The sequence below is a fragment of the Numenius arquata genome, chromosome W, assembly GCF_964106895.1.
Source record: "Numenius arquata chromosome W, bNumArq3.hap1.1, whole genome shotgun sequence".
Classification (NCBI taxonomy): Eukaryota; Metazoa; Chordata; class Aves; order Charadriiformes; family Scolopacidae; genus Numenius; species Numenius arquata.
Genome location: NC_133615.1, coordinates 20,546,580 through 20,562,334, shown reverse-complemented (window position 1 = coordinate 20,562,334; position 15,755 = coordinate 20,546,580). Strand labels below are relative to the sequence as shown.

General features: G+C 43.4%; 1 protein-coding gene across 1 annotated transcript in view; it reads right to left on the bottom strand.

Moving 5' to 3' along the window:
- The window catches only part of LOC141476614 (amyloid-beta A4 precursor protein-binding family A member 1-like), a 66,623-nt gene extending 57,976 nt beyond the window's left edge, over nucleotides 1-8,647 (bottom strand). The window contains exons 1-2 of the mRNA XM_074165382.1: nucleotides 7,493-8,647; nucleotides 3,637-3,741 (exon numbers count right to left, since the gene is read on the bottom strand). Of these exons, the coding sequence (XP_074021483.1) occupies nucleotides 3,637-3,741; nucleotides 7,493-8,647 (1,260 nt within the window). The remainder of the gene's footprint in view (nucleotides 1-3,636; nucleotides 3,742-7,492) is intronic.
- Nucleotides 8,648-15,755: the final 7,108 nt, after the last annotated feature.

Here is a 15,755-nt window from a genome sequence, read left to right as displayed (position 1 = left end):
TGAGGTAAAACAGAACTAATTTTCTGTTCAGTAATTTTTCCTTGTTAGCTGGGCCTCTTCTAACTAACTAAACTCTGAAATTAACGGCATATTGTTCAGAAACTGCTCGCTCTCATAGTGATAAGACCTGATAATACCAAGGAATGGTATGCAGAGAGGCCCTTGCTTATACTTATTGCTATAACAACCAAGGTCAGGTAAATTTGTTATTTGCCCCGTTGGAGGGTCAGAAGCGGAAAAGCGTAGAGGGGTCACACCTGTAGGGAGGAGCGGACAGGACAGGTGACCCAAAACTGACCAACAGGGTATTCCATCCCATCTGCATCATGCTCAGTATAAAAGCTGAGGGATCAAAGGGTCATCTCTCTTCCTTCAATGGCCGACATCTGAGGAGGACCCTGTCTGTTCGTCTGCCTTTGATCCCGATCCGAGCAATCCTGACTCCAGATCCGGAATCCAGCTCCTGTCCATCACCGAGTCCAGCCTGGGACTTTTCCCTTGTGCCTGCCGGTGACGTGATCATCACCCTGGGAGCTTGATACGGTTTTGTATATACTGTATATATATTTTTTTTTTTCTCTTTTCTTTTTTATTTTATTATTTATTATTTCATTATTTATTAATATTTTCATTAAAGTAGTTTAGTTTTTTCTAAACTCATAAATCTTTTTTTATCTCTTCCTCTCCTCTCTTTTCCTTAGGGGGGGGGGAGGGGCCATCTGTCGCTCTGATTGGTTAATCTGGTCAAAACCACGACAGATTTATTGGCGCCCAACGTGGGGCTCGACTGTGGTACGACTAGAGCTCTGGTAGATTGTCTAAATAGTTTGAATTCCAGCTTTCTCCGGGATTAAAACAGACAGCTCACATCATGTTTTTAGACAGGATATTGTATCATATCTTGATGGGGATTTCGTCCAGATTACTTGATTCGGCACTGTATAATTTGCCTTATGTGTTGTATAATTTACTTGCTCTTTGTGTCTGTATGCGGTGGTTCAAACGTGGTATTCTGGTATTGTGTTTGATCCTGATCCATACCGTGATTGAATGGCTGGTTTCTTTACCTAGATTCCTCGGGCATTTTGTACTGAATTCTGTTGCTAATTATACTTCGAATTTTACCTTGGGAATGTTTACTTCACCCTTTACTGCTTATGCGAATATGTCATCATCAGAGACAGAGGATGCAGCCCCTTTGAATAGTGTGAATGACAGCTGCATTTTTAAAATCATTATTTTAGTGTCAATTTTGCTGCATGGGCTGCAGGGGTGGTTTCTCTTTAAATCTTGGCGCAAAAATGCGATATGCACTGACACTGACCTTACTCGGACTCCATCCGCACCGGTACAAGTTGCTCCGGTGACCAGAAGGAAACGGAGGAGGTCAGCTCAGCCCTCTGTCCCTAGTGACAAACAGCAAGTAAGGCCAGACAGCAGGGGAGAGGACTTTTCTGACGGAGATGCAGAGGAGGGTTCTTCTAGAGCTGATAAGGGAGAGGCTCCTGTGCCAGCAAGGGAGGAGGACTCAGACACAGAGATAATCATTAAATCCTTCTCTATGAAGGATTTGCGGAATATAAGAAAGGATTTTAGCCGTAATGATGGTGAGACACTTGTCTCCTGGTTGCTCCGATGCTGGGATAATGGAGCTGGTTGCATGGAATTAGACGGTGCAGAAGCTAAGCAGTTAGGAAACCTGTCCAAAGAGGCCAGTATAGATAAAGCTCTTGGGGAAAAGTCACAGACTCTCAGTCTCTGGAGACGACTCTTATCAGCTGTAAAGGACAGATACCCCTTTAAGGATGATATTGAATGCTCCCCAAGTAAATGGACCAACATAGAGAAAGGTATTAAGTACCTGAGAGAATTGGCTGTGAAAGAGGTGATTTATGGTGACTGGGATAAAACTGTAAATCCTGATGAGATGCCATGCAGACAACCTATGTTGCGGAAGTTTTCACGGAGTGCACCACCAATGTATTCCCACACTTTGTTGGTACTGATATGGGCAGGAGTTGATGATGATTCATCATTAACTGTAAGTGAAGTGGCTAGCAGAATGCAACAGTATGATGACAGTCTCTCTCGTCCCCTAACTGTAGCAGCTGTAGAGAAACTGACTGATAAAACTGAGAAAATGATTGAGAAAAATGAGAAACTGTTTGATAAACTGTTTGATAAACTGTCTAGGATGGAGGAAAGATCCTATTCTTCCCCTCCATGGACCAATGTTGCAGCTGTCAGGAGAAGACACCCTCCTATGAGACCGACTCAGAGGAGACAGAACACACTACGAAATATCCTGTGGTTTTGCCTCTGTGACTATGGAGAGGACATGAGGAAGTGGGATAAAAAACCTACCTCGGCCCTACAGGCACGAGTAAGTGAGTTGCAAGGTAAAGCAGATAGAAGACAGAATCATTCCAGGAGGACTGCTGCTCCAGTTCGTAGGGGGCGGTTCTCCGGTCCACGTAGAAACTCATCTGCTAATTATAGACATTAGAGGTGCCCTGCCTCCAGCCAGGAGGAGGAGAGGGATAACCGAGTTTATTGGACTGTGTGGATTCGATGGCCTGGCACATTAGAGCCACAAAAGTATAGAGCCCTGGTGGACACTGGTATGTGATCACATATTGAAAACTAAAATGGTGTTCGTTTTTTCCTTTGAGTAAGATTAATTATATCTAACAACTGTCAGCCTTTAGAGTTGTCACAAAGCAACTGCATCTGTAAACCGAATAAAGTCAGAGGCTTTAGCAAGCTAAAGAATATTGTAGATGAAATCATAATGACACAGTCCAATACTGTCGAAGGCTTTGGTGCAAGATAAATGAAGGACAAAATTCCTAAGTCTTCTGAAAGCTTCCATCCCCTTCTAAATGCAAGCATAGATTTAAATTAGTATATATACACAGGCTACAAGCTTCCCCCCCCAGATGATAAAGAAGAAAAAAAAAAAGAATGGACTAAGTCTTGTTTAAATTTCAACCAATATTTCTGGTTACAGTAGATGATTGGTTTATTCATTTGTAGAAGATATCATGCAGTTAGCTGGTAGCTAAGCACAAGTTATCTATCAGCAAATGTGTCTGCTTGCTTACAGATCTCTGTTAACAAATCTAACATTGCAGTTTGAAAAAAAAAATTCTCATATCAGTGAGATGAGAAACATTTCTTATCTCATCTCAGTGGAACTGCTGCAGTGTGGAAACCTGTCAGGTACAGGCCTTGACAAAAAAAAATGAAGCGTATAGCTTGCTTTCAAAGAGCCCAGATATTTTCTTTATGGCAAGATATTCTGCAGAGATAGCTAGCTCCTCTTGCCCTGAATACAGAGGTGACGTTGACAGCTGTTCCTCAATAAATCAATGCCCTCTAGCCTGTTAAACAAGTGTTGCTGTGGCCAAACACAGAGTAAGGAATGCCATCACAAATGGTCATTGCATACATACAGCATGTTATGCATTCAGTCAGACAGGAAGGCAAGCACAAAGGAAAAATGTCGAACCAGCTTTTTCTTTTTGTTGCTGTTTTGGTACAAGAGAGGAGATTACACATGTACAAAGAGGTAAAGAAAATAGAAAGGCATAAGCAATACAGACAAGATGGTGGCTTTTAAAAAGATTGCACTACCTCTTTATTAGCTCTGCTTATTTTCTCTGCTGTACTGCAGACATCCTGATGATGTTGCCTACTTGGTTCAGCACCCCAGGGTGAAGAGGAATCAGGAGATACAGGCTAGACAAGGCAAGAAAATAAAATTACATCATTTGAGTGATCAATGTAGAAATATCTCTGGTTTGGCAGTGGGAATAAGAAATGAGGAAAACACCAAAACATGACAAACACTTCCTGAAGTGTTATAGCCCTTCCTTTTCATTGCAATGATCACACACGGTTTATTGGGATGTTGAGACTTATCTAAACAGCTAAATCATCACAGAAAACTTTTTTTCTTTGTCAATAATCTATTAAATTAAGGACGTTGAAAAATTAATAGCTGCCCCTCAGTGGCAGACAACTGTGGTGGGTTGATCTCAGTCAGCTGTCACCCACCCACCCAGCCGCTCTCTCACTCCCCCTTCCTCAACAGAACAGGGAAAGAAGATGGAGCTCATGGGTCAAGATAAAGACAGGAAGATCACTTACCGTTTACTGTCACAGGCAAAACAGACTTTACTTGAAGAAAATTCCTTTATTTTTTGCCAATTAAAATAGATTTGGATAGGGAGAAACAAAGACAAAACCACACCTTCTCCCCACTTTCTCCCCACTCCTTTTTCCTGGGCTCAACTTCACTCCTTCATTCCTGACTCCACACCGCATGCAACGCAGGGCGGATGGGAAATGGGGGATTTAGGTCAGTTCCTCTCTGCCGCTCCCTCCTCCTCACACTTTTCCCCTGCTCCAGCGTAGGTCCTCTCCACAAGCTGCAGTTCCTGTCAGGAAAAATCTGCTCTAGTGCGGGTTTTCCACAGGCCTCAGTTCCTTCCGGAAACATCCACCTGCTCCGACGTGGGGTCCTCCACAGGCCCCAGTGTGGATATCGGCTCTGGCGTGGTCTCTTCCACAGGCTGCAGAGGAATATCTGCTCTGGTGCCTGGAGAAACTCCTCCTGCTCCTTCTTCTCTGACCTTGGTGTTCATACTACTGTTTCTCACTTATTTTTTCCCCTCACTCCTCTGCTCATCGTCTGGCATTTTTGTCCTTAAATGTTTTCACAGACGTGCCACCAACTTCGCTGACTGGTCATGCTGGTCCATCACCATTATTCCAGAGGGCATGAACTGCATTTCTCCAGTTTTATGCACAGAATATCTAACCTAACTGCAGCTGCATAGCCTTTGCCATACAGTGTCAGTTTCTTGATGCCATTACTCTTGCTGCTATGCAAAATGAACTGATATTGTATTTTAAAACAGATGATACGAAACTGGGAGAAATGGCTGATACTCCAGAGGGTTGTGCTGCCATCCAGACCGTGACAAACTGAGAAATGGGCCAACAGGAACCTCATGAAGGTCAGCAAATGGAAATGCCAAGTCCTGCACCTGGGGAGGAACAACCCCAGACACCAATACATGCTGTGGGCCATGCAGCTGGAAAGCAGCTTGAGAGAAAAAGACCTGGGGGTCCTGATGGACACTAAGTTGACCATGAGCCAGTAATGTGCCTGCACAGCAAAGGCAGCCAACAGCATCCTAAGATGCATTAGGAAGAGTGTCACCAGCAGGTTGAGGGAGATGATCCTTCCCCTCTACTCAGCACTGGTGAGGCCACACCCAGAGTCCTGTGTCCAGTTCTGGGCTCCCCAACACAAGAAAGACATGGATGTACTGGAGCCAGTCAAGCAAAGGACCATGAAGTCAATTAAGGGACTGAAGCATCTCTCATGCATGGAGGGGATGAAAGAGCTGGGACTGTTCATACTGGAGAAGAAAGATCAGGGTGATCTTATCAATCTGTATTTAACTAGCTGATGGGAGGGTGTCAAGATGACAGAGCCAGACTCTTCTCAGTGGTGCCCTGTGACAGCACAAGAGGCAATGGGCACAAAATGAAACACAGGAAATTCCACAATTCTATTATTATTTTTTTTTAATACACCATGAGGGTCATTGAATGCTGGAACAGATAGTGGAGTCTGTATCCTTCGAGATATTCGAAACCCGACTGGACAATATCCTGGGCAACCCATTCTAGTTGGCCCTGCTTTGAGCGGAGGGGTTGAATGAGACAATCTCCAGTGGTCACTTCCAACCTCTGATACTGTCCCTCACAGCATCCTTCTGGACAAGTTGTTCAACTGTGAGATGAGCAGATACACGGTGCACTGGTTAAGGAACTGGCTGAACGGCAGGGCTCAAAGGGTTGTAGTGAACGGGGCTGCATCTGGCTGGCAACCGGTCACCAGCAGTGTTCCTCAGGGCTCAATTCTAGGGCCAGTTCTGTTCATTATATTTATCAACGATCTGGATGAAGGAGTTGAATGCACCATTAGTAAGTTTGCTGATGATACTAAACTGGGAGGTGCTGTTGACTCTCTTGAGGTACAAGAGGCCTTGCAGAGGGATCTGGATAGATTGGAGCATTGGGCAATCATCAGTGGCATGAAATTTAACAAGGACAAATGCCGGATTCTGCACCTGGGACGCAGTAATGCCGGATACAAGTATAAATTGGGAGAGGAGTGGCTGGAGAGCGGCCCTGCAGAAAGGGATCTGGGGGTGCTGGTTGAATGTAAGCTCAATATGAGTCAGCAGTGTGCCCTGGCAGACAAGAGGGCACACCGCACCCTGGGGTGCATCAAACATAGCATAACCAGCTGGTCAAGAGAGGTGATTATCCCACTGTATTTAGCGTTGCTGCAGCCTCACCTTGAGTCCTGTGTGCAGTTCTCGGGTCCACAATTTAAGCTGGATGTTAAGGTCCTTGAATGTGTCCAGAGGAGGGCAACAAAGCTGGTGAAGGAGCTGGAAGGTATGCCCTATGAGGAAGCATCTGAGGACGCTGGGTTTGTCTAGTTTGGAGAAAAGGAGGCTGAGGGGTGACCTCATTGCTCTCTACAGCTTCCTGAGGAGGGGAAGTGGAGAGGGAGGTGCTGATCTCTTCTCCCTGGTACCCAGCAACAGGACGCATGGGAATGGTTCAAAGCTGCGTCAGGAGAGGTTCAGACTAGACATTAGGAAGCATTTCTCTACCGAGAGGGTTGTCAAACAGTGGAACAGGCTTCCTAGAGAGGTGGTCGATGCCCCAAGCCTGTCAGCGTTTAAGAGGCATTTGGACATTGCCCTTAACAGCATGCTTTAACTTTTGGTCAGCCCTTAAGTTAAGAGGTCATGCAGTTGGACTAGATGATCATTTTATGTCCTTTCTGACTGAAATTAATATAATATAATATAATATAATATAATATAATATAATATAATAGGATTCATAGCAAATCTCTAGAGACTGCAAGCAGTTGAGCCTAAATCTTTTCAGATCTGCATCTGTCACATTACCTTTATAGAAATAGTAAATAAAATTAACAAGTTTTTCCTATAAACTGTTAGCATTATTATCTGACAGAAAACAAAACTGACAAGTCCAGAATTAACAGGAACACCCAAGGTTCTATACCGTAAGGTAAATTATTTGGTAGTTATTCTAATTATCCAGTGGATGTTAGGAAAAAAAAATGTAGCAAGATTTGTTTCAGAAAAAAAGTCAGTAGATCTTTCTGTGTCAAATTAATCTCTAGTACAACTCTAATGAATTCAGCTGTGTTTCATAAAGGAAAATTTGGTGCACTGACAACACTTATGTATACTCCTTTTGCATCCTTTTGAATAAAAATTTAAAATAGATACAGCATTACATACTTCACTCAGGAATAAAATGAGTCACAGAAGAGTATAACCCTCTCAGTTTCACTGTAATGTGTATTACACAGTCCCTGTTCCTTTAATTGTAACATGCATGTGAGCCTATAGCTCTGTATACTTACATCTCCATCTAGTGGCCTCTGATCATCACAGTCCCTGCTTGGGCTAATGTCCTGCCTCATCACCCAAATAGGTTCTTTTGGTTCATGAGGGGTATAAGGAGAAGGAACAGTCCTTGTCTTCACTTCCTCAATAGCTTCTTTAATATCTTTAATGGCCAGTGATATTGCATTCCTTTTGTCCTTTCTGCACCTCTGTACTGACTCCCCTGAGTTGGCTGTGGCCCTAGAACCAGCTGACAGTTGACCATTGCTTTCGTGCCCCCTGCCAGAGAGAGCATGAGCATGCTCCAACCTCTGTTCTGACTCTAGCATGTCTTCAGCAGCCTTGCCCAAGCTCTGAGAGCTCATACTCTGTTTCACCTCTGCCACAATCTGATCAATATCTTCCTCTTGTTCATAGCTGTCCATTCTTGGATATGGAGCAAACTCTGCCTCTTTCTCAGGGCTGTCTGACTCTCCATCAGATCGTTCATCATAATGGTGAAGGCGGGCACCAAGAGCTTCCTTTCGATAGTTGTCAGCTTCCTCCCTTTCCCACTCATAGAGCTGAAGCCCCTCCCTAACATCAACAACCATCACATCCCCTATCTCCTCATACACATGCTCCTGCTGCCTATAGTCAGCATAGGGCTCAGCATACCGCTCATCCTCTCCTTGGTGGAGGGGCTGGTGAGCGTAGACATAACCTGAGTACACTGCATTCATGGCTTCCTCACGTTCACTGGAGTGGAAATGGACATGATCAGGCAGTGTTTGATTATGAACAGCCTCAGTGTGCTCTGCTTCAGCATTTTCTGTGTACTCCTCAGACTCAGGCCTGTACTGCACTGCATATATACTCTCATCCTCATTCTCCTGTACTATATCATCTACATTATAGCCATCCTGTGCTGTGGCTATAACATCCCCTTCCACCATGTCCATGTGATTGTGGAAATCACTCTCAGTAATGGCTGATCGAGCTAGCATCCCTTCCTCTTCCTGCCCAGATGGTACCCCTTGGTTGCTGTTTCTGAGCCTTGAATAGCAGATCACAGATTGTCGTTTCTCTTCTATCTGTGAGTGCTCCAAGTCAGCTTCCACTGATTCATTCATATCGTCATTTGCTGGCTCTTCATTCACCTCCACCTCAAATGGTATGACCAAATGGTTCATGAAAAGTTCTGGTGTGTAGGCCACTTATTCTATAGACATTTTGTCTACCAGGACTGGAAAGAAATTAAGAGTGATGTTATTAAAAAAAAAAACCAAAACCAAAACACAACCACAAACAAAACAAGCAGTCAAACAAAACAAACAGTCAAACAAAAAAACCCTACAATGTGGAGTCAATAAACAACCCCAGAGTAGCAAAAGGCACCCTTGCTTCTCCAACAGACAAAGTTTTGGCTTCATCAGCTCTGAAGTCAGAGGACAACCGGCACAACAACATAACCTTCCAACGAAAATTGATTTCTACCAGCACCATTGATTCAGACATGGGACCACAATTCCTTTGAGAATTGCAGTTTACAGTTCTATGGCCAAATTCTCTGGGAAAGAATCCACTTTCTCAGACTAGTCCAAGAGGTGCTTCTATGGACTGGACAGACATCTAGACAATGCAGACAAGATGCACATCAAAGCAACTAACTTTCACCAAGGCCTCAATTGTGGTAGAGATATTGTGGTAGGATGCGGCAGTGTAAAATGACAAAGAGATATTATCCCATTGCAGTAGCCTGCAATTGGTCAGATATATGATACCTTTGCAGACTAGACATTTCCAACATATCTTCAACTGAGATCCTCATCCTAGTGCACCTTTTAGTCAATGGAGAGAAAAAGACACTTTTAGGGTGCAATGCAAAGTGCCCATTTCTCTTCCCTAGAGAAGCATAAGATAGCTATCTCCAGTATAGAAATCTTCATTAAATACATCTAAAATTATGCAAAATTACTTCTGCCCCAAATGTCTTTCCTAAAAAGGTAATAGACATTAAAAATATTCATAACTGTGACCCTTGTCACATTGAGACTAGTGAGACATTTTAGTTTTACCCAATGCATTTTGCTCAGAGTAAAAAAACTCAAATGATGACATAATTACAACAGAGGTCTGTCAACAATGATAATTATATACAGCATAGAAATAAGAAAAACCTGTAAGAATGCAGCTTATCCTCTAGATGTTTCTGAGAGCAACCAAGTTTACCTAGCTCAGAGGGTACAGTTTTTACCTGCAGCTATTCTGAACCTTGTCTAATGTTTTAAAATGCAGTGTCATAAGACCATCTCATGCATTTCAAGTCTAATCGCATACTGTGGCAGGAGCACACAGACACACACACACACGCAAGTCTAATGGTGCGGTACAGGGGCGTGGTGCCTAATTTTGGCGGGAAGCACATGAGCTGCTGGTCACATATGCAAACAACCCCAGCCACATACCTCAGATACCGGAGCCCTAGAGACCACCTCAGCCAATGACCCTACCTAGGAGACCCCTCAGTCAATGAAAGCCATACATGACCATGACCAATAGATGACCACAGTTCAGATCTGACCAGGCTATAAAATGGGGCCCCCGCTGGAGACCCCCTTTGAGTGGTTCTCCTCGGAGTAGCAAGTCTGTGTTCGGAAGCCCTCCCTTTGGGTCAAGACGTCGCCCAAAGTAACTTCCCTGGGATTGAGTGTCCTTGTCTTTTAGGTGAGTGGTTTGTGTATATTAAGTAAGTCATCATTCTAAACTTAGATTTAGTACACACCATGTAGTATTAGTTCTCAACTGACATCCTGAAGTCTGCTGAAGTGTTTGTAGCATAAGATCACTGTTAAATTTTACCATTCTACCTTTTCATGACACCATTAAACCTGATTTTTGGAACATATTTTGTTGGTCTTACACTTCTGTGACACATATCCATGAGAAAAATATAATTTTAGCCTGTGGTTTACTACCAAATATAAGGGGGGGAGGGATACCTGTCAAAACTTATATTTTGTTATATAAAATGATGATTAAAAAAAATGCTATAAAGTATGTCAATACCAATAATAATTTAAAAATAACTCAACTCATAAAATAGAACTTGAACCAAATTTAGTGAACTCGGGCAGAGAGTCTTAAATTACACTGCTGCACTAAAACTCTGTGCAAAGCCACAGAAATGGTTGTTGGGTTTTTAATTTGGAGGTTTTTGTTTGTGGGTTTTTGTGGTTTTTTTTTTTACTCCTGCAGAGAAAAAGCAATAGTGATTTCAGCTGCTGTTCATCAGAGTTCCTGACAGGCAGAGGAGGGCAGCTAGGAGTTATTTGTACTACAGCTCTATAGGAACCTCCAGTGGGTATAGCTTCCATTTCAGCATCACAGACACCTTGTCTGTGCCATATCCATTGTTTTAGTCTTTAAAACTAAAAGTCCTTAAAAGAGAGGAAAAGGAAATCTAGGTCCAGGCTTCAGACAGACTTTTTTCACTTCCAGAAACAACACATACATAACTTGAAGAAATCTAACATGCTATGCTTAGTCTCCAATACATGCCTTTCTCACCTTCCTCAAAAACAAACACAAAACAAACCAAGGACTTCTTAAGTCATAATACATAGATACAAAAGGCACTGGAACAGGATGCCCAGGGAAGTTGTTGAGGCCTCATCCCTGGAAGTGTTTAAGATTAAGCTGGATAGGGCTTTGAGCAAAGCCTAGTCTAGTGCGAGGTGTCCCTGCCCATGGCAGAGGGGTTGGAACTCGATGATCTTTAAGGTCCCTTCCAATCTAAAATGTTCTATGATTTTATAAAAATACTAATTAAGAAATCACATAAAAACTTTATTGAACAGGTAAAGATACCATACACAAAACTGACTGAGCTTTCTAGGACTTCATATAAACAAAAAGCAAAAAGTAGCTCATGGATTTAGACTTGCATCAAAAGAAGTATTAGATAATTGTGTGTGTGTGTTTTCTTTTAACTGAAAAAGTGAAAGTATGTTAATAAGAACCTTCCAGTGACAGGGCAATGTCTCTCATCCAAGATTCCTAAGAACTGTGGAGACATTGAAGATTTCTTACAACGTGCATTATAAATAATGAGAATCCCCACAAAACAGATGACTAGAGAAATATATATTATTTAAGGAAACACTAAAAAGAACAGCAGCATTGAAGAATTTTAAATCTTAAGCATGGATTAAACAAAAAATAAAATGAAGATGATAATAACATTAGGGATTAGAAAAATCCATTCCAAGAATAATTCATTGTTTGCATTGAAATTTGTGGTAAAATTATCATTGATTTACAAAGAGAAAGAATTAGGCCCAAACAGAATGTTATTTAAAAATCCTGCCTTCAATCAGTTGCACTCGAAGCACCAATGACATCTAGGTAAGAGCCAGTGGCTCTCTCACAGAGAAAGGGTATTTAGGTCAGTCCATAAGAGTTCCTCTCCACTGCTCCTTCCTTCTCACACATTTCCCCTGCTCCAGCATAGGCTCTCCATGGGCTGCAGTTCCTTCAGGAAATATCCACCTGCTCTAGCATGGGGTCTTCCACAGGCTGCACTGTGGATATCTGTTTTGCAGTGGTCTCCTTTACAGGCTGCAGGGAAACAATCTGCTTCACAGTGATCTCTTCTAAAACTTCCACAGAATTCAGGGGAATCGACGCCTGGAGCACCTCCTCCCCCTCCTTCTTTTCTGACTTTGGTGTTGATAAGACAGGGATAAGAGTGTCTTCACAAACAGGTGATAAAATACAGATAAGAGGGTCTCCACAAACAGGGAAGTTAAATGAAATTACCGGAGTGAGATAGCCAAAAGAATAGGAGAGTTAATTGAAGCTGAAGGACTGAGATAACCAAAAAATAGGGGAATTAACTGAAAATGCAAAAGTTGGACAATTATAAAACTGCAAAAGTTAAATTTTTATGTAATAGGTGGATCGGGAAGTCTGTACCTTCCAAGTACCTCAGCCAATGGGGAAAGGAAGAGGGTTACATGCGGCCAGGAAATTAGGATAAAATGGAGGCTGCATCCTCTGGAAAACTGAGAGACCCCACAGGGGAATTTCACTGAATTTCACTGAATTTTTTAGAGTTGGAAGGGACCATAAAGATCATCTAGTCCAACTCCCCTGCCGAAGCAGGATTGCCCAGAGCATGTCAGAGCATGTTACTCAGGACTGCATCCATGCAGGTCTTGAAAATCTCCAAAGAAGGGGACTCCACAACCTCTCTGGGCAGCCTGTTGCAGTGCTCTGTCACCCTCACCGTAAAGAAGTTTCTTTTCATATTTGAGTGGAACCTCCTATGTTCCAGCTTGTGCCCGTTGCCCCTCGTCCTCTCACTGGCAACCACGGAAAAGAGTCTGGCTCCATCCTCCTTCAACCCACCCTTTAGATACTTATAAGCATTGATAAGGTCTCCCCTCAGCCTTCTCTTCTCCAGGCTAGAGTCCCAGCTCTCTCAGCCTTTCTTCATAAGGGAGATGCTCCAATCCTTGAATCATCCTCGTTGCCCTTCGCTGGACTCTTTCCAGTAGTTCCCTATCCCTCTTGAATTGGGGAGCCCAGAACTGGATGCAGTATTCCAGTTGTGGCCTCACCAGTGCCCCAGTGTACTCTCCCTTTATTCAAATAAAGTCTCTGCAGGACTCTTTCTGCACAAATGGAGGCTCGTCCGGGATCCTTCCACCTTCCAGGGATGGCGGACAACGAACAGAGCTGATGGCGCACCTCACCAGAATTTTGGTGATCAGTTCCCTTCGACGGCTGCCAGCACTGGATGACTGATTGGGTACCCGAGACTGTTCAGGAGACAGATGAGCAAAGGACCGCAGGGGTCTGTGAAGAGGTCTGCAGGAATAGACCGTTGGAAACCTCACCGGTGAGTACTATGGGAAATTTGGGGAGTAAAAGAGGGAGGATGCCCAGGGAGGGCAGTAAGGGAAAGTCGAGAATGGGTCTCAACAACCGGGATGACGATCCCGAAATACCCCTGGAAAGTCCCTTGGGGAGAATGTTAAGATCTTGGGGAGATCTACACATTCACCCAGAAGTAACTAAGGAAACAATGGTAAAGTTTTATTATTTTATCTGGCCTGAATATAATTTGCAAAAAGGTTTTAGATGGCCTCCTCTTGGGTCAGATGATGTTAGTCTTTGTCAATGTTTATGCTTGTACTTGAATGATTCTGAGAAAGGACTCCTTGAAAAAGCATGTGGGGAAATATGGTTAAGAGCGCCGCCGACAGGAATTTATGTGGTCAGAGGGAGAAGAAATAAGGGAGAGTCGGGAAATGGGGGGGAAAGGGGACAGAGAAGGAGACATGGGATGTTCTTCAGTGTCTTCCCCCACCCTATCACCGAGCCCCTCCAGGTCCCCCAGGGGACCCAGGAGTAGCTGCTGGGCCTTTATACCCCCAAATCCCAGATCAAGAGAGAAATCAGGGAGAAACCATCCCTACAGCTCCTCTTAAAGAGGACAAGAGTGGAGGGAAGGATGAGCAAGAGATTATGCCCCCATCTAGAACTAGAAGGGGAACACAATATGAAGCACCAAGGGTGCCTAAAACCCAGGAGGCAAGAGTTCAGGTCAGCCCAGGCTTCGGTTGGGAATAAATCAGTGTGCTATTTGTAAGAAAGAAGGACATTGGAAGAGAGAGTGTCCGCGGAGGCAGGTGGATTCTAATGAGGAGGAAATCCACTGGTTGATGGAAATGGATTGCTAGGGGTGTCAGGGGCTCCCACTATTCCAGGGACCCACCACCTTGGAGCCCTTGATAACCTGTCGGGTGGGTCCAAATCGAGAGGAGGTACACTTTTTAGTGGAAACTGGAGCCTCTCGATCTACTTTAAACTTTGTGCCAAAGGGGGGACAGTTGTCAAGAGAATCTCTAATTATCCGAGGAGTAAGTGGAAAGGATGAGCAGGTACATTTCATCCAGCCGCTATTAATAGATATAGGAGATAAGTTTGAGATGCATGAATTTTTGTTTGTTCCTAATTGTGATTGCAATTTATTGGGGAGGGACCTGATGGCTAAACTGGGGATGCAGATTAATATCATAAAGGGTGACGAAGAAGCGAGTACTGTTGCGACTTTGTGCAAATTGTCTGATAAAGCTTATGCTAAAATAAACCCAGAGGTGTGGGCAGTCCCAGGGAAATATGGAAAATTAGATATGAAACCTCTTCAGGTTACTTTGAAATAGCCTGGGCAAGTGGTCTCTAAAAAGCAATACCCTATTTCAAGAGATGGAAGAAAGGGACTGCAACCCATTATTGAGTCCTTACTAAAGGCAGGTCGTTTGGAGCTGTGTATGTCTCCCTATAATACTCCCATCCTGCCAGTTAAGAAACCGGACAGAACCTATAGAATGGTACAAGACTTAAAAATAATGAATAAGATTATTAAACCAAGGCATCCTACGGTTCCAGATCCTTATACTATCCTGAACCAAATTCCCTCCTCGCACCACTATTATTCAGTGCTTGACTGAAAAGATGCTTTTTGGGGATGCCCACTTACAGAGGGTAGTAAACAATATTTTGCCTTTGAGTGGGAACAGGAAGAAGCAGGGAAAACAGTGAAGCAACAATTGACGTGGACAGTCCTTCCACAGGGATACACAGAAGCACCGGTTCTGTTCAGGCAAGCTTTACAAGAAATAATGAGAGAATTTACTCCGCCCCCAGGGATTAGGTTGTTACAATATGTAGATGATTTACTCCTGATGGGAGAACAAGAGGAGGCAGTGGAAGAGACCACTGTGGAATTGCTTAATTTTCTAGCTAAGAAAGGGCTTAGAGTATCTGAAAAGAAGGCACAACTAGTGGAACAGAAAGTTAAATATTGCGGACATACTTTGACTGAAGGTTTGTGGTGTATTGATCCAAAAAGATTTCGAGGGGTTGTAGAGGTGCCATTACCTAAGACTAAAAAGGAGCTGCAACAATTTTTGGGACTAATAGGATATTGCAGGATCTGGATTGAGGACTTTTCTGCTTTAGCCAGACCCCTGTATGATCTCTTAATGCAAGACAGCCCCAATGTTGTAGTATGGACACCAGAAGGGAAGCAGAGCTTTGAAATGTTAAAGAACAAGTTAACCAAAGCTCCGGCTCTAGCCTTTCCAGACCGGGAAAAAGAAGTTGAATTATATGTATATATATCCCATGCTAAAGGGATTCTAGTGCAAGAACACGGGGGCAGTCGAAGACCAGTGGCCTATTTTTCTAAAATGTTAGATCCTGTAGCCAGGGGGTGGCCCCATTGTTTAC